General features: G+C 35.7%; 2 protein-coding genes and 2 long non-coding RNA genes across 8 annotated transcripts; 3 read left to right on the top strand and 1 right to left on the bottom strand.

The window, feature by feature from the left end:
* Positions 153 to 1,479, top strand: LOC104732674 (uncharacterized protein At1g66480-like). The gene is made up of 2 exons (XM_010452244.1): positions 153 to 741; positions 1,236 to 1,479. Exons 1-2 carry the CDS (start codon positions 154 to 156, stop codon positions 1,287 to 1,289), a joined length of 642 nt encoding a protein of 213 aa, XP_010450546.1. The 5' UTR covers position 153; the 3' UTR covers positions 1,290 to 1,479.
* On the bottom strand, positions 2,238 to 4,975 carry LOC104732673. 5 transcript variants are annotated; one of them, XR_758945.2, is made up of 11 exons: positions 4,801 to 4,975; positions 4,223 to 4,593; positions 3,984 to 4,131; positions 3,783 to 3,891; positions 3,577 to 3,677; positions 3,369 to 3,470; positions 3,138 to 3,213; positions 2,920 to 2,948; positions 2,750 to 2,810; positions 2,583 to 2,667; positions 2,238 to 2,498 (listed from the first exon to the last, which is right to left on the bottom strand). It is a non-coding gene; the product is annotated as an uncharacterized LOC104732673 (long non-coding RNA). The 5 variants fall into 5 exon arrangements; XR_758946.2 differs by having other exon boundaries at positions 3,174 to 3,213; XR_758943.2 differs by having other exon boundaries at positions 2,920 to 3,213.
* On the top strand, positions 10,135 to 14,788 carry LOC104732672 (5-oxoprolinase). The gene is made up of 3 exons (XM_010452242.1): positions 10,135 to 10,261; positions 10,445 to 13,943; positions 14,193 to 14,788. The coding sequence occupies exons 2-3, from the start codon at positions 10,456 to 10,458 to the stop codon at positions 14,503 to 14,505; spliced, it is 3,801 nt and encodes a 1,266-aa protein (XP_010450544.1). The 5' UTR covers positions 10,135 to 10,261; positions 10,445 to 10,455; the 3' UTR covers positions 14,506 to 14,788.
* Positions 16,002 to 16,197, top strand: LOC104732671. Its single transcript, XR_758942.1, has 2 exons — positions 16,002 to 16,082; positions 16,150 to 16,197. It is a non-coding gene; the product is annotated as an uncharacterized LOC104732671 (long non-coding RNA).

Raw genomic sequence — 18,772 nt, 5'->3', positions numbered from 1 at the left:
AAAAAAAAAAAAAAAAAAAAAAAAAAGAGGAATCTCTGGAGAATTTCAAAGCTTCACACACTAATCAAAAAGCTTTAACCAAACCTCCTCAACATATAAATATATAGCACATGCTTTGTGAGATCTATACAACTAAAAAGATAAAGGGAAAACATGGGGAACACTATAATGGTGAGGAGAAACAAGGTGAAAGTTATGAAGATCGACGGTGATATTTTCCGGCTCAAAAGTCCGGTAACAGCGAGTGACGCCACGAAGGAGTATCCCGGACATGTGCTGCTAGACCCGGAGACCGTGAGACGGTTAGGAGTTCGCGCCAAACCGCTAGAGCCAGATCAGATCTTAAGGCCGAATAAAACGTATTTTCTGGTGGACCTTCCGTTGGTAGATAAGAGGAATAAGCTTCCATACCGGAGAGTTATGTCTGGTAATATACATGTTGGCGCCAAGGAGCGTCTGGAGATGTTAATGCTTTCTAGGAGAACGGTTTCGGACATCGGTGTCGGTAGTTTAGACAGTGGAGATGGGCCTGGACCTGCTGGACAGACGAGGGTGACATTGAGGCTGCCTAGGTCTCATATCACGAAGTTAATGGGAGAATGCCAAGATGCTTCCGAAGTCGCGGCCAGGATTGCAAGAGTTTATTTGGAGAGCTCCGGTGAGATACAAGCCGGAGATAACGATGGCCTACGTCGGAAAATTGGAATCTTTGAGAAAAAGAACCATTACAAAGCACAAGAGGTAAATAATGTCGGGAACTTATCACGTACAATATGTTAAAAATATTTTCATATCAAATTTGAAACCATACATTTTAAATTTATAACACACACTAACAATAACATAGCATGTATATCAGATTATCAGTACATGTACATGTAAACGTAAACAAGTACAAAATTCTCCCTACCAAAAAAAAAACAATGTTGGCTTTAAACTCTAAATCGGATCCAACTTTATACGATCTGAAACAATTACGTTAACTTGGTTTAAATCTTGATCACATGATTGATTCACATCTAAAAGTAGTAATATTCTCTGTAAATATGTGCTTCTTTATTTATGTAAAGATATATATATATATATATATATATATATATAACTAATCAAAATGACCTCTTGTCAGATTACTATACTTGGGGTCAACAAACAAATTGCATTTAGTTGGGAACCGTAATTACATTAATTAACAAAAACTAAATTAAAGCTTGTTTGCTGTGTCAAATAATATGCAGAAGCACGTGAGTTTCGCAGAGAAAGGAGGGAGAGGAGAGATCGTTGTTTTATAATACATCGCACGATTCAAGGTTTCCATAGTGTATCTTGGTCACAAAGATTTGTGAGTTTCGGCTCAAAACAGTTTCGGCTCAAAACTTCGAAGTGTAAACTTTTTTTTTCCTTATTAAAACGTATTTTAATTTGTACATTGGTAGCACAGTGCTACTAGCACTCATTATTTTTGTTTTCAATGTTGGGTTGTTTTTATTATATACTAGGAAAAATCCCACGCGTTGCGTGGATTATATTAATATATTAATTATATATATATATATTTAAATATAGCTCTTTATTTTTAATTTTGTATTAATAGTAGTTGGTTTTAATTTGTTCCAAGATAAAATACTTACACATAGATTTTTTTTTTTTTTTGAATCTAATTTGGACTCCATTTCTCGATTTGTTCGTGTCGTCCTTATACAGTTATACATAGACTTTTAAATATGTAATATCAGAAAACATTTATTTATAAAATTTAATAAAAATGTATGGTCAAATACTTACACATAAACTTTCTTGGGAATCATAGTATCTGCAAATGTTAAATTTCTAAGAAACTTGAAATAGTAAGACTTTTAGAAGAAGGAAATTAGAAAGTAAGTATGATATGTAAGAACTGAAAATGCAATAAAGGTGTTCACCTAAAGACGTTTGGTAGCTAAAAATAGTGGTTGAAGTAAATATTTTATTTGACGGACGTAGGAGGGAATCATGGTTTCGAGTATTTATTTATTTTGATTTGGGATTCAAACTTCGAAACTGCTAACTTAAGTTTGTATAGTAATTAGTAGAGGGGTTTGGAATATTTTATATTGGGAGGCAAATATTTTAGCGATTGTTTTAGTAAGAACCTAGTGTTCACAACAGAAAATTTACTGAGACGCTAAATACATTTGAGATTCTAATGTACCTCTCCTGCAAGTTAATTAAACTTTTAACCTTCATCAGGGCCATAACCTAAAGCTCCTAAAGCCAACATTCCAGGAGCAAAGAATGCCAATTCATCCATTCTAAATACAATAGAGAAAGAAACAATGGCATACCCACAAAGTCATCGAGAAAGAAAATCCAACATGCCATATGAGAAAGTGAACAGGGAAAACCTAAGCAACACAGGAAAATAGTAGTGGCAGATCCCATTGTCTCACAATTCTATAACTCCATATGTATGTTTCTCTTTTCATCGTTCAAGTTAGACTGTTTGTAGTCACTGACAGCAGCTGCAGATGAGAAGAAAGCATCAGATCCACACTAAAGAGTCATTATATAAAATGCACATATAAAGTGAAACAAGTTAAAATTACCTGTAATAAGAACCACCGGAAATTAATGCAATGCTTCCTCCATTCAAGTTTTGAGGCTGGAGAGACAGTCTGTAGTCACGGACAGCTGCAGAGGAGAAGAAAGCATCAGAACAACACTAAGAGTCATTATCCAAAAGGAAAATCTCAAATATTAAGTGAAAAATTACCTGTGACAAACCTCTGTTTTTGTTTTTATCCCAAGTGCTACAGCAGCAACCATCAAATCAGCTGAAACGAGAAAGAGAAAACAGCATTAGAAGCAGGGTTAGTAGAATAACTTGGTAAATTTCAAAATCCAAGTAAAAAGAATAAAGAGAGGAGAACAGAGTTAACTTACCTTAGTCAGTCTTCATTCTTCAACCCGACCTGCACAACATATACATAATTAGATTAAAACCATAATAGTTAATTTTACAAGTCTGAATCAAACAACGACTTAAAAGAGAAACCCTAAAAAAAAAAGAACTCTAGAAGAAGAGACACCAACGTCCTCCGATCATCACCGGGCACCAAAATGTTAGAAGACAAAGACAAAGACAAGAGAAGATGTCTTACCTTAACTTTAAAAAATAAACCCTAGAATTTGTATACCTTAACTTGCTCGTTTGAATAAGAAGAGCTTGTGGAAACCCTAATTCATCAATTAGAAAGACAAAAAGAGAAGAGACACTGAGTGAGTCAGTGTACGTTTTATCAAATTATTCTCTAATTATAATGAAAACAACAAAATCAAACATGAAATTGAACTAACACACACGATGGACTGGGGAAGAAGCAGATATTTACCGTTTTTTAACAGCAACACCACCTCGTTTCTTCTCTGAGTTAAACGAAAAAGCATAAAGGATAGAAGACCTGCGACCTGGTTGTCTCGAAATTCATTCCCAGCTGAAGGAGAGAAAACATATGAATCATTCTCCCACTCATTATGAGAAAGTGAGGCAGGGAAAACCTAAGAAACACAGAACAAAAAAACAAATGTGGGTCTCCATACCAAAAACCATAAATGGTCTTGCGCTCTAGCAAGTCATCATCATGTCCACTGATGCCTTTCTCTGGTAGTACGTATCTGATCAAATTTGACAATCATTGAGGCTGATGCAACAAAAAAAAAACATGCATACCAAAGTTGGCTAAAGAAGAGAGATTTTTAAAAAGTAATCATACATATATAAGCACGTCTCATGAGAGAAAACCTACCCAGTCCATATTGCTGTTGTTGTTGTGATCCTTTGACAACATTATGACAAAGCTGTTCAGGAGTAATTCCAAAATCTTCCCAGCCAGACGCAGTTGAGTTCTCACAAACCTGAGAGAAAAAGCAAAGAAGATCATTAGAAACCAAGTATTTACATATTAAACAAGAACACACAAGAAGCGAGAAACGGATCTAGGTCTTACTCTCCGATGTTTGCAGGGATGTAGAACGTATGGCCGCCAGAGTTGGGGTTGGTTTTTACTCTTACCGGACTCCACAACAACAATGACTTCAAGAGAGCCGTCGTCGTCATCGTTGCAGTCGCAGGAGAGATAAGACGTGAGACAAACACTGCAAAATCTTACAATTTAAGAAAATCAACGAAAATAGTAAGGTCAAACCAACATATAAGTGCTAAGACTATATCCCAAGATGAGCTTACATGGAGAATGACTAAACTCCTTCCTCCACTGAATCATATTAGCCCACATTTGCTTTGCTTTCTTAACATCGAATTTCCTGGCTTTCAAGAACCTGAACATCATGTGATAGTCGTCGTGTATATCCGGAAGCAACTCGTCCATTAACAACGCTTGTGGGAACGCATCAACAGCTTGTAGCTCCTCGACATCTCTCACATCCACAATGGAGACAGAACTCACTCGACCATCACTCTTTCTTCTTCCGCTCTTTTTCTTAAGAGAATGCTTGAACTTGGTAGATGCATTGATGGCTTTCTTTTTCTTAAAGTTCTGACTTTCTTTCTTTTTTTCTTATCACTGCTCAAGAATCCCTCAAAACCTGTAGTGAAAGCTGTTTGGATTTGAGATGAGAGACCCATAAGATCATCTACTGAACTTTGAATCTCAAGCAATTATGTTAATTTTCAGCTCAAGAACCTAAATTGAACAAACGAAAAAGCCAAAAAAGACACAATTTTTCTCGATTCTCAATTCCGCCACATACTTGCATTACTCAATTCCGCCTATTCAGAATCGGCCCAAAATCAGTTAAATTTACCTCAAGTTGTCGAGAGTCACTTCGAGTGGGCTGAATAAAATTCTCGCGGAGTTGAACAGATAATGGGGAGGGCGGGGAAGAGAGAGAGGCGATAAAGAGGAGAAGACTGATGTCGGAGATCCCGTCGGTTTCGGTTTGGGAAGGCGAGAAATTTTGTGTGGCCCATACAGTTTCATTAACAATAGGCTGAGATATGAGATAAATGTCGAGTAAAAGCCCATTAAAAATAGGATGAGATCGAAAAAAAAAACAGAGAATATAGTTGTGACACGTGTCAGTTAGATAGGATATCCTTAGAGGGTGTAACCCTACTTTATTATATTGGATATATATTTTTTCTGTAACACCACTAACACAAAACTCTCAAAAGTTTATGAAGAATGGTACATATATACTGGGCCGGTCCTAGGTATTTAATTAGAGGCCTAAAGCAATTTAAAACATGTGAATTTGATATTTTAATAATTTTTAGTTAATAGAAATTTAACTAAAATATTTCTTGTATTGTATAGATATTAAAATCTTATATACTTTTTGAATATTTTTTTTAGTTATTTCATAAAAAAATAACACCAAAATCATAGAACTGAAAAAATGGTCCTTACATAGTTACATGTTTGAAAGAGAAAAGGGAGCTATAATTTATCATAATAAGTTAGCAAATTTTAGAAAAAAGGGAAATATGATGAGAGAAAAAAAAAACTTAAGAGAAGAGAAAAAACTTTGACAAAAACAAATACCGAGTATTTATAAAGGGAAACACGAAAACATATATCTTTTGACGCTAAAAGAGGAGGAAAAAAGCAAAAAAGGAAAAAATAAAACTGTATATTGGTCCATTGCATACGTACTTACGTAGAGTCGGAGAGAAATATGTAAGTGAATTAAATTATTATAACACTAGAATTGGATCCGTACTAGAACACGGATTGAAATTTTTTCTGTTTATTTTGTAATTTTATTTAAATCACTATATATGTGATTGTTTTATTTGTTTTAAAAGTCTTTTTCTTTTGGGATGAAATACTATGCCATGAAATCATGTTCTATATGAATTATGAAATAATATCTATTTTGTAAGATCTAGTTTAGTAGATTTAGATTTTGACTCGCGGTACACTGCGGGTTAAGCTATTTATTAAAAAAATAATTTTGTTTGTTAATTTAGTTTGATTTGTTTAGTTTTTTAAAATTATATATTGTATTTTGATTGTTAATTCTATGACTTAACCCACAATATACCGCGTATCAATTTTGGGACCAAATATGTAACATAATCATCTTGACCGAGAAAGCTTCTACCAAATAACATTATTCCAAACTTTAATTTAATCTGAAAAATCATATTTTCTAAAATTTCAACCCATGCTCTAGCAAAAAATCATATTTCTTGAAGTTTTTTCATTCTTTAGTGACATATTATTAATCCGTGCTATAACAAATGAAATTAGAGTGTTTATAATTTTAAATTTTTGATATATCATATATTTATGATATTCTTAAAAATATCAAATTAAACTATTTTTAAATACTTCAAATTAAATTATTTAAAAAGTTTATTATAATATATAAAATTATACAATTCAACAAAAGAAATATATGAAATTGAATTTAAATATTCAAAATTTTATTCGTTATTCAGTCAAAATTTTAGTTGAATAGATATATTTTTAAAGAATAATATTATTGTGGAAAAAAAAAGAATAATATTATTAAAGCCTGAATATTTTATAGATTGAACAATTTATATTGGTTTTAATAGTATGACTTTGAAGTATGACTTTATAGTATGATTTCAATGCCTGATAAATCAAAGTTCATGCCCATTCGTATTCAGAATCATTTTGGCCATTTTTTTATAGTATGACTTTGAATCTTTGCATAGTTTTCTTAGGCAATGTGGTTGAAATATTTTATACATTTTTTTATTCATCAATTGAGCAATACATATCCGTTTAAAAAAGTTTAAATTATATCATATGCAGAAAAAATCATAAATTTTATTAACTAAATATATTATATAATAATTTAAATATAAAATCAAATAAAAGTGAAAGAAGAATCACATATGTATGTTTGTTTTAATTAGGTTGAAAAATTTCCTTATCTTTTAAATGTTACCTATAATTGATTTTATATGTTACTATAATTAACTAAATGCACATTATTCCTAATTACCAGAAATCAAACTAACATGTATATTGTGATACACCTAAATCATGAATGTCGTAAATTTATAACCAAAAAATTATATATATATATATATATATATATCTATTATATAGTGTACAAAAAAAATCATGTACTTCCGAAATATTAAATAGGAGATTTACAATAACATAGCTTGCATATATAATAACTAAATTGTCTTTTCTTGGCCGGCACTGGATATATAATTCCATGTTGCCGACAAAAAATATATATATATATATATATACTATATATATTTTTATAATTCCATGTTTAACATGCGTCCACGTACGGTCCACCAGTAATTATCTTTATGCAAAGCTATCTAATCCCAAATGTATTCCTTTGTTCCTAATTGATCAATGTTTTGAAAAAAACGTTTGAAAATTACTTTTTCTTTATTCTCATTTCAGATTCATGCTATTTCTTACTTAAAAATAAGGGTAATATTAGTGAATACCATAATTTTAGAAGAAATTAAGGAACTGCTATATTGTCCAAAAAATTTGGTAACTACTATTTTTAAGAGAAGGAAAAAACTCAAAACTATCTTTAGACCAAAGACAAAAATACAACAATGTGTTGCTATTTGTGAAAAAAACATGTCAGTTAATAAAAATATCAGTATATACTAAAACAAAAAGCATATCATTTTTTAAAAAAAATGTTTTTATATTAAATTTTTTTTTTTCAAAAAAACGCACATGTAATCTTAATAAATAATGTATAATTTTTTTTGTCACTAATAAATAATGTGTAATTTAAGAAAATAATTTATTAAAGAGAGATATTATGTTGTTACGTGTAATTTGATAAAGTAGCGTGTTGTCACGTGTAATTTGTTAAAGTAGCGTGTTACAAAACAAAATGCCATAAATAAAAAAAATACGACGACGGAGATTACAACAGAAATTGAAATCCAAAGAGATACAGTAGGATATCTTCTGCAATTTGAAGGAGAGAAACCGAAAAGAAGAAAGAAGCAGGAAAATGAAGAATTGATGTTGTTTGATGTGTTTGTACAGTCAATTATAACATATTATGACAGAAGAAATAATGATATTTCATGGTGAGAAGAAGATGGAGATGTAGGAAGAGAGATAACTTGAAGAAGAAAGAAAGAAAATAAGACAAATATCGTCAAAAAAAAAAAGAAAGAAAATAAGACAAATTTTGGTAAATTTATGAGAAATTCCTATAAATACCACTTAAAAATTTATTTTTCCAAAAATACCACATTTTAGTTTTTTTTTCCAAAAATACCACAAAAGGTTTTTTTTCCAAAATTAACACAAACACAAAAAATTGAATTTTAAGGATGTAGAATTATTTTTTTATATGTTTGGGTTGACAAATTTAGTTTTAGGGTATAGCTTTTAGGGGTAGGGTTTAGTATTTATAATTTAGGAATTAGTTTTTAGTATTAAAACTGTAATTCAATCAAATGGTATTTTTGGAAAAAAATGCATTTTAGTGGTACTTTTGGAAAAAAACTAAATTGTAGTATTTTTGGAATAAAATATATATTTTAGTGGTATTTATGATAATTTCCCTAAATTTATTGTCATCTTCTGACAAAAATACTGTAGACAAATGATACTTTCTTAAATTTTTTCCACTTTTATGTGATCTACTGCAGATTCTCTAAAAACATATATAATATTCAATAAAAACAAAATTTAAAATGTCATTTTAAAACATTTCTTGTGTGAAAATTCAAAAAAGAAAAAAAAGGATTAATAAAGAACATAGATCAAGTATGATTTGTTAGATCCGTACAGTTGAAAGAAAAAAGAAACGCTTTCTCTCTTGTGTAAACCCTAGATCTAGGTAAACCGCCGCCGCGTTCGTTAGCCTCTCCGCTGCCCTAGGCTTTCGCCGGCGGTGTGAGAGGGCTCTGCTTTCCTCTTTATTTTTTCGCTTCGTAGTGTAGTGGGTGACCTAGCTCTTCCTCTCCGGCGTGGCGGACGACGAGATCTCGGCTCGTCTTCCTCTCTGGTGACTGGTGGTGGTTCGTAGCTGCTATGGGCATCTTTCCTTGCAGTTTTGGGGAATCGGATCTGAGTTTTGGATCGCGACATTCCTCTGTTTCCCTCTACCTTTTCGCCGGAGACGTCAGCTGCTCGGAGGTTCATGGTCGAGTCATGGTCGAGTCGGGTCTTAGTGTCTTTAGGTTGTTGGGAAGACTTCAGGGTGTGTCGGTGGCCGAGATTTGCGGACTCCCACAAAGCCGACGTCCTCATGAGAGCTTCCTCAACTTCCGATGTCATTCCAGCCAAGAAACAAGACAATAAGCAGCTTGGCCAATCTGGATACGCACTGGGAGGTGATGATATGCTAATATGGGCTTTAATCTCTTATCTTGAATCGTTTAGCATTCTGGTCTTGTAGGATTAGTATGGAAAAGCTTAGTTCTTGCTGGTTGTTTTCGTGTCTCTTGGTCGGTTCAGTCGGATGCATTGTCCGTTTTAGGTTTAGGACCGGAACATTGAAAGCCGGGAATTCCAAGCTTTTCTGAGGATGCGCCTATGGATGTTGATGCTATTGGGACAAGTTTTACATGCTGATCATGAGGATCTCATAGCTTGGATTTGATTTGCTACTTAGTATTAGTTTTGGTCTTCTCTGTGTTAGTATTTGTTTTTGAGTCATTAGGTCAATTTAGGTGGTTTAAGAGATGATTTCACTCATAGTTGTGGTGTGTTATCTATCTCGTTGTGGTTAAAAAATGCAATGGTTATCGGTTAGGTATCGTTGGATCCGCCTAGTGTTCCAGAGTTGTATTTGATCAACTATTGCATTTGGTTTTGGTCCAATTCTATAGAGGCGAATGTAATGTGCCTATAATTTGGTTGTAATATCTTGGTTAATGAAAAGTTGATGTTAAAAAAAAAAAAAAAAAAAATCCGTACACAAAATGGTTAAATCATCGCCACCTTCATTATTCTCTCAAATGTATCACTTTTTTAGTTAGGCTCATCATTTTATTCTATTGTCGGCAAATTAGTAGTCTAATTAAAAACATGCTCAACTACTTAAACGATTTTACAGAATCTTCAAATAATTATCCGGTTTAAGTTTGAACCAACCAAATACCGAAATGGTTTAGTTAGTCAAACCTGAAAACCAAAAGAAGCTGGCTTTAATGGAGAGATCCTTCATATCCCAATCTCATCATCAATCATCATCACCTGATCCATCTTCATCATCATCCTCCCACTTCAGTGTTGACGCTCTCTTCTAAAAACTCGACCCTTCAGCGATCTTCAAGGTATTTCCATGGCTATCTTGATTTTGATACATATGCTTTGACTCTCCTCGTTTCATTTGAATTGATCTCTTAACATCGTTGTTGTTGTGTTGTGTCATGGTGATTAGCGAAATTTAGTTGTTGGGTTGATTTGATTTAAGCTTATTTTCGAGGTTTATGTGGTTTGAGTTGTGATTGATGCAGAGAGGTGTGAGATGGGGACTGTAATTGAAGGGAAGCTGAGGTTTTGTATAGACAGGGGAGGTACATTCACAGATGTTTATGCTGAGATTCCAGGGCATTCTGATGGTCGTGTTTTGAAGCTTTTATCAGTGGATCCATCGAACTACGATGATGCTCCTGTTGAAGGAATCAGGAGGATACTTGAGGAGTACACAGGGAAGAAGATACCAAGAACGTCTAAGATACCTACTGATAAGATTCAGTGGATAAGGATGGGTACAACTGTGGCAACGAATGCGTTGTTGGAGAGGAAAGGGGAGAGGATAGCTTTGTGTGTTACTAAAGGGTTTAAAGATTTGTTGCAGATTGGTAATCAAGCTCGGCCAGATATTTTTGATCTTACTGTGGCGAAACCGTCGAATCTTTATGAAGAGGTGGTTGAGGTTGATGAAAGAGTTGAGCTTGCGCTTGAAGGTGATGATGATGATTCAGGGTCCTTGATTAAAGGAGTTTCTGGTGAGCTTCTTAGAGTTGTGAAGCCATTTGATGAAGAAGGTTTGAAACCGTTGTTGAAGGGTTTGCTTGATAAAGGGATAAGTTGTTTGGCTGTTGTTTTGATGCATTCGTATACTTTTCCAAAGCATGAGATGGCTGTTGAGAAGTTGGCTTTAGAGTTGGGTTTTAGACATGTGTCCTTGTCTTCTGCGTTGACGCCAATGGTTCGGGCTGTTCCTCGGGGTCTAACAGCCACTGTCGATGCGTACCTGACACCGGTGATTAAAGAGTATTTGTCGGGTTTCATTTCCAAGTTTGATGATGATCTTGGGAAAGTAAATGTTCTATTTATGCAATCTGACGGAGGTCTAGCACCGGAAAGTAGGTTTTCAGGGCACAAAGCTGTGTTGTCAGGTCCAGCAGGAGGAGTTGTTGGTTACTCACAGACACTCTTTGGTCTTGAAACTGAGAAACCGCTGATTGGATTTGATATGGGTGGTACATCAACGGATGTTAGCCGCTATGATGGGAGTTATGAGCAAGTCATAGAAACCCAGATTGCTGGGTCAATCATACAAGCGCCACAACTTGACATAAACACTGTTGCTGCTGGTGGTGGGTCGAAGCTGAAGTTTCAGTTTGGTGCTTTCCGGGTAGGACCTGATTCTGTGGGTGCGCACCCAGGTCCAGTTTGTTACCGGAAAGGAGGGGACTTAGCAGTTACTGATGCAAACCTCGTTTTGGGGTTTGTTATTCCTGATTATTTTCCATCCATCTTTGGGCCTAACGAAGATCAACCCTTAGATGTAGCAGCAACACGAGTAGCATTTGAAAAGCTTGCAGGACAGATTAATTCATATAGAAAGAGCCAGGATCCATCTGCTAAGGACATGACAGTGGAGGAAACAGCAATGGGATTTATTAGTGTTGCTAATGAGACGATGTGTCGTCCCATACGGCAACTGACAGAGATGAAGGGTCATGAAACAAAGAATCATGCACTTGCATGCTTTGGAGGTGCTGGACCGCAACATGCTTGCGCAATTGCTAGGTCTTTGGGCATGAAAGAAGTTCTTGTTCACAGATACTGCGGAATTTTGAGTGCTTATGGAATGGGTTTGGCAGATGTTATTGAAGACGCTCAAGAACCATATTCAGCTGTTTATGGCCCTGAATCTCTTTCAGAGGCCAATAGAAGGGAAAATTTATTACTAGGAGAAGTGAGAAAGAAGCTCCAGGAGCAGGGTTTTGAGGATGGAAATATATCTACTGAGACGTATGTGAATATAAGATATGACGGCACAGATACAGCAATCATGGTAAAGGGTAAAAAAACTGGAGATGGCTCGGCATTTGATTATGCTGCAGAGTTTCTCAAGCTTTTCGAGCAAGAGTATGGATTTAAACTTCAAAACAGAGATCTCCTCATATGTGATGTTCGGGTTAGGGGAATTGGAGTGACTAGTATATTAAAACCACGGGCAGTTGAAGCTGCCCCTGGTACTCCTAAGGTTGAGAGGCACTACAAGGTTTACTTTGAAGGTGGATGGCATGACACACCGTTGTTCAAGTTGGAGAACTTAGGTTTTGGCCATGAGATTCATGGCCCTGCGATCATCATGAACGGGAATAGTACAGTTATTGTAGAACCTCAGTGCAAAGCCATCATCACAAAATATGGGAACATTAAAATCGAGGTAGAGTCTGCAACTAGCAGTGTGAAGCTTGCAGAGAATGTTGCAGATGTTGTTCAGCTGTCCATCTTTAATCACAGATTCATGGGTATAGCTGAGCAAATGGGAAGAACCTTGCAACGTACTTCCATATCGACAAATATCAAGGAAAGGTTGGATTTTTCTTGCGCCTTGTTTAGTCCTGATGGCGGCTTAGTTGCTAATGCGCCACATGTTCCAGTTCATCTGGGTGCCATGTCGAGTACAGTTCGCTGGCAGCTCAAGCATTGGGGTGAAAATCTGAACGAAGGAGATGTTTTAGTAACTAATCATCCTTGTGCCGGTGGTAGCCATTTGCCTGATATAACCGTTATCACGCCTGTTTTTGACAACGGGAAGCTTGTGTTCTTCGTTGCTAGTAGAGGTCATCATGCAGAAGTTGGAGGCATAACTCCAGGAAGTATGCCTCCGTTCTCAAAGGCTATTTGGGAAGAAGGTGCTGCTATAAAATCATTTAAAGTTGTTGAAAAAGGTGTTTTCCAGGAAGAAGGAATTGTTAAACTTCTTCAGTTCCCTTCTTCTGATGAGACAACAATTAAGATTCCGGGAACCAGAAGGATTCAGGACAATCTCTCGGATCTTCAAGCTCAGATAGCTGCAAACCAAAGAGGAATTGCTCTAATTAAAGAGCTGATTGAGCAATATGGACTTGGAACTGTTCAGGCTTACATGAAATACGTGCAGCTTAACGCAGAAGAAGCAGTGAGAGAAATGCTTAAGTCTGTTGCTATTAGAGTCTCATCGGAAACGCCTAAATCAAGGGTTGGTAATTCCGTGACCATAGAAGAAGAGGATTACATGGATGACGGATCCGTGATTCACTTAAAACTCACAATCGATGCTGACAAAGGAGAAGCCTTCTTCGATTTTACAGGCACAAGCCCGGAAGTCTATGGTAACTGGAATGCCCCAGAAGCAGTTACATCTGCAGCAGTTATTTACTGCCTCCGCTGTCTAGTTAATGTCGACATTCCACTAAACCAAGGCTGCTTAGCTCCGGTTGAAATTCGCATACCCGCTGGTTCTTTCCTGTCTCCAAGCGAGAAAGCAGCTGTTGTTGGAGGCAACGTTCTAACATCCCAGAGAGTTACAGATGTTGTTCTAACAGCTTTCCAGGCTTGTGCTTGTTCCCAAGGATGCATGAATAATCTCACATTTGGAGACGACACATTTGGGTACTATGAGACCATTGGTGGAGGATGCGGAGCTGGACCGACATGGGACGGGACAAGCGGAGTCCAATGCCATATGACTAACACTCGGATGACTGATCCCGAGATCTTCGAGCAAAGGTACTGAACTCTCAATTAACTTGTTAGATTTCTAGCTACATGCTAAGCTATTAAGAAAGCTACAATCCACTTCAAACTCAATTAGGATAATTACAATTCAATTCTAGTGGACATAAGAAGCAAACAAAAATAGATTTAATAAAATTCAAATCTAGTCCAGACTTGTTTTTGCGAAATTCAAAACAAAAGACTGCGAAAAGCCGAATGGTCAGAACTACTTTTACTTTACTAACACATGGGTTTTACCAGGTACCCTGTTCTGTTGCATAGATTTGGATTGAGAGAGAATAGTGGAGGCAATGGGTTGCATAAAGGAGGGGATGGATTAGTGAGAGAGATAGAGTTTAGAAAGCCTGTGGTGGTTAGTATCCTCTCAGAGAGACGAGTTCACTCGCCACGTGGATTGAACGGTGGCCAAAACGGAGTTCGTGGAGCAAACTATCTCATCACTAAAGACAAACGGAGAATCTACCTTGGAGGTAAGAATACCGTACACGTGGAAGCCGGTGAAATCCTACAGATTCTTACACCGGGCGGTGGTGGATTTGGCGCCGATGTTTAAACAATTCATCTTTTCCTCGTATGTCTCTTGTAGTACTTCATTAATTCTTCAGTGCTCGCATAATCCGATTTGTTGTTTATGTGTCTTTTTAATCTTTCGGTGTCCCTTGGCCGGACATTCGTTGGAGGGTTTGGCCACTTTGGGGTAAATAAGGAGCAGATTCTTGATTCATAAAGAATATTGTTGTGAATAAGTAGTAGCTGATGTTATGTTTTTATGTTGTTCATTAAGAATTCAGACATTGTACAAACATTTCGTTTTAAGTACAGCTTTGTTTTATTCATTTAGCAAACGAAGCAAAACTGGTCTGTATTTTTATAAAAGTTATATAATAATAACAATCTCGAAAATGTTTTATATGAATGTTTGATAACTCTTTGTACATTTTTTTTATTGTAGATTTTACGCGGCATATTCAAAAGTTCAAACTTATTTAACATCTTTCCGAGTCAAAACGGTGAAAATTATTAACTCTACTCGTATCTCTGACTCTGATTTACTTAGGGATTAAAGCCTACAACTACAAGAGCTTATATAGAGGAAACAACTCGATGCCTAGTCCGACACATCTCAGGGCTCGGCTTAGCTGGGGTGCAACAGCACAGGGTCCAAGGGTCCAAAAAAATAATTTTACATGTTAATTTTTTTCATAGTGAGATTTACCCAGTTTGACACCAGTTTGACCAAAAATAATTGACTTGGATCCCATTCGATTCTCATAACTAGATTGACACAAATATTGTATTAAAAATCCAAAAAACCAAGCACTGGAAAAATACCCTTTTAATTTTAATTTAAATTGTTAGTAAATAAATAAATTAGGTTATTCTAATAAAACCCCAAAAATAAAAATCTCGTCATCACAGTTTTTTATAAACCAAAAACTCGACTTTAGTTTGACCACAAAAAGAAAAAAAGACTTTGGGGTCGAGTGGCTTTTAGTTGCTTAGTTAATTCAGTCAAGATTGTTGACTTAGATAAACACGCTACAAGGATGTGTGCATGCTTTGTTGATTTGGTTGTATGAGAGTGTTCCTGGCATTGGAGAACTATATGGGCTGAGAAGATCTTCGAGTACTGGCATTCCACTTCTTGATTGGCACTCAACCCGGAAAGGTATCAAGATTGATGAATTCATAAAGAATGAGATAGCTAAACATGGACAGGTTAGTTTTTGAGATTAATTACTACACCATTTGTTTTATAATTTGTCTCTGTTTTTTTTTGTGACTAGGAACACTAATATTGTAGTTCTATGATGTATGTAGGTGTGTGTAAAGCACATGGTTCATGTGTCAGAGGAAAATATGTATCCTAAATGGAGTAACGACGTGGAGAAGGATCCGGCGCTAGACAACTGAATTATTGATCTTGTCCACAATAGTTTACCTTCAGATGTTTGGAAAGTTGAGAAAACAGTGCCCATGGGAAAAAACAAACGGAAAGCTAAAGAAAATGAGAATGGCGAGAGTCGAAGGAGTGATAAGAAATTGAAAATGAAAGCTGGTTTCTCCGTTGATGAAGAAGGAGAAAAAGATGTAACCAAGAAGGAAAGTAAAGGCAAGGAACACATGGAGGTTAGTATTCATATTAGTTTGATAAGTTATAAACTATATACATATGGTAACAAATTAATCATTGCAGGATGTTGAAGATGAGAGAAAAAGCTTGTTGGATATTTGGAGGATGATATAAAAAATGAATAAGTCAATTAGCAACTTGGGCAAGAATTTAATTTGAAGGATGGATGCATTAGAAGGTAAATTTGAAGCTTTTGTTGAGAAAAGAATGAGTGTGTTAGATGAGAAGCTTAGTGATAGGATTAAAATGGTGGAGGTAGATTTGAAAGGAATGAAAGAAACAAAACCCACTAATGTTCCAATTGATTCGACTTCAAACAACAATGAAGAGGATGAAGCTCATAGTCATCAACCAGTAAATTTTATTTTGGTATTTAATTTTCATTTGTTTAATTTTTTTCTAATTTTGTAATACGATTTTCAAAACAGATTCAAATTTTGCAGTCTTGGATGGTAGAGATGAAAGAGACATCATAAGATGAATTGGTGAAGAAGGTTTACACAGTGAGTAATAAAAAGAAGAAGTCAGAAACAGAAGTATCTGCTGATCTTCCTCTGTGTGAGCAGACTTATGTTACTCAAGATCATCAGAAGAAGTTAGTGGGTGATGTTTTAAAGAAACTTGGTCGCAAGAATGTTCGGCCAGCTGCTGTCAAGGTTGAAAAGGAGAAGGGAAAGAGGCCAGCTGCTGATGGTGATGAACTTGAAGATATTACTGACAAAGTTGTTGCTCTTGATACAAAAATGGCTTCTAGTTCAGAAGATACATGGGATGACCCTCAACAACAGTTGGTTAGTAAAAGGCTTGATGAACATTGACACGACTTGGAGAGCATTTAAAAAATTTGGATGGAGATACGACACAAGCAAAACGAGTTCTGCAGTTGGCGAAATCTCAAAAGTATCCATTTGTTGGTAACTCTACTGTGAAACGAATAATCTCTTCCAATGTGTCTTATGACCATCTTAAGCCAGCTGAAGATGCTAAGTTACAGAAACATATGGATTTCTTGAAGCTTGATCAGTAAGTATTATCTTTATGATACTTACATTATGTTTTTTATTTCCTATTAGTACACATTAGCCTTATGATGTTAACATGTTTACAAGGAGGCACCTTTGCAAACTGGGCATGCAGATGTTAGATTTTATTGGCAGATTATGACACCAAGATTGGACTGACCTAGTTTTAATTATGGATGGTTGAAAGACTTTGTAAGTGTATACATATTGGTTTTTATTGGCTTTTTTTGTGGTGTTGTTATGGTCATTTCTAATGTGAATTTTCTTGTAATGTAGCACATGGGCGCTGCCATGACTATGTTCCACAACAGATTCATCTGTGATCCTTCTCAGTATCCTAACCAATGCATAGCCTTCTTGGATCAAGATATGCTCTCATCACTATTGAAAGATTTCAACCAGTTTGCACTTTCACGAAGAAATTTCTTGTTCAAAGACATGTACTTGGAACACTTCATGGTTTAGCTCCTGTCGAGTCGCAGACAAACAAGAAGTGGTACATTGATGTGGATCATTTATACGCTCGCCTTTTTGTCAACAAAAATCATTGGGTGGCTCTGGATATTGACTTGCCAGCTAGAACCATATACGTGTATCATAGCATTCCATCCTTGGTGAAAGAATGCATTGCACTTAGGCGAATGATCCCTGCATTGTTAAGCCAAGCAATTCCTCCACAGGTTCGCAAGAAGAGCTATGCCATGCTAGAGGTGAAACGAGTGACACAAGGTTTGCCATTAAATGAAGATCCAGGTGATTGTGGTGTGTTTGCTCTAAAGTACATTGAGTGCTTGGCCCTTGGGATAAAATTTGATGGGATATGTGATAGGAACATCCCGGCGATTTAGATAAAACTTGCATGTGAGTTATTTGATGAAGTTGGTGAGGGTCTTGGCCATAGAATGTCTCACATTTTGTCTCAACCTAAACATTTTGTAATTCCTCACCTTATTGATGAATCCCTCACGTCATTGATGAGTGAGGAGGGATAGTTTGTTTTGGGTTTAAAACCTTACATGGTGAAAGTGTCTTGAGTAGTTCAACGATTATGGGTGTACCTGTCTCTTTTTTTTTTTTTTTAACTAACGAGCATGTGGTAGTGTCCTTAACGATTATGCTTGTACAAGTTTTTTTTTGTATCATTTCTAACGATTATGCACTGTAAACAATGTTTTCCTCTAAACAATATTACAGTCGAAATTAAAACAAAATCAAGATAGTTTAACAATTACCAGAAGTGTATTGCAATTACCAGTAGTGTATTCAAAGGGCAAAATAAAAACAAAAACTAAAACTGAACTTGAGCCAATCTTGTATGATGTTGTCAAAACAAAAACAAAAACTAAAACTGAAATGAAAATGAAACTCTAGGTATTACATGTTTTTCGATTATGTCCTACTAGATTGCAATTACCACAAGTGTATTGTTTTCTTGGTTTTTTCCTTTTCATCGCAATCTCCAAAGCAGACTTCATTCTTGAATTCTTTGGCCTTCCAGGTTTGTTTTTAGGTATTGGTGGTAAAGCAACCTTGCTCACAACTTGTTCAGGAACTGGTGTACCAAAATCTCTTGGCATGATGGCAGTTGCATAGGAATCACACAAGTAGCTTCTACGGAAATAAGGATGACACATCCATATTCGAGATATGTTCCTCTTTTCACA

Source organism: Camelina sativa, chromosome 12 (assembly GCF_000633955.1).
Source record: "Camelina sativa cultivar DH55 chromosome 12, Cs, whole genome shotgun sequence".
NCBI classification, from domain to species: Eukaryota; Viridiplantae; Streptophyta; class Magnoliopsida; order Brassicales; family Brassicaceae; genus Camelina; species Camelina sativa.
The sequence above is the reverse complement of the archived record's forward strand: the minus strand, read 5'-3'. Positions and strand labels throughout refer to the sequence as shown.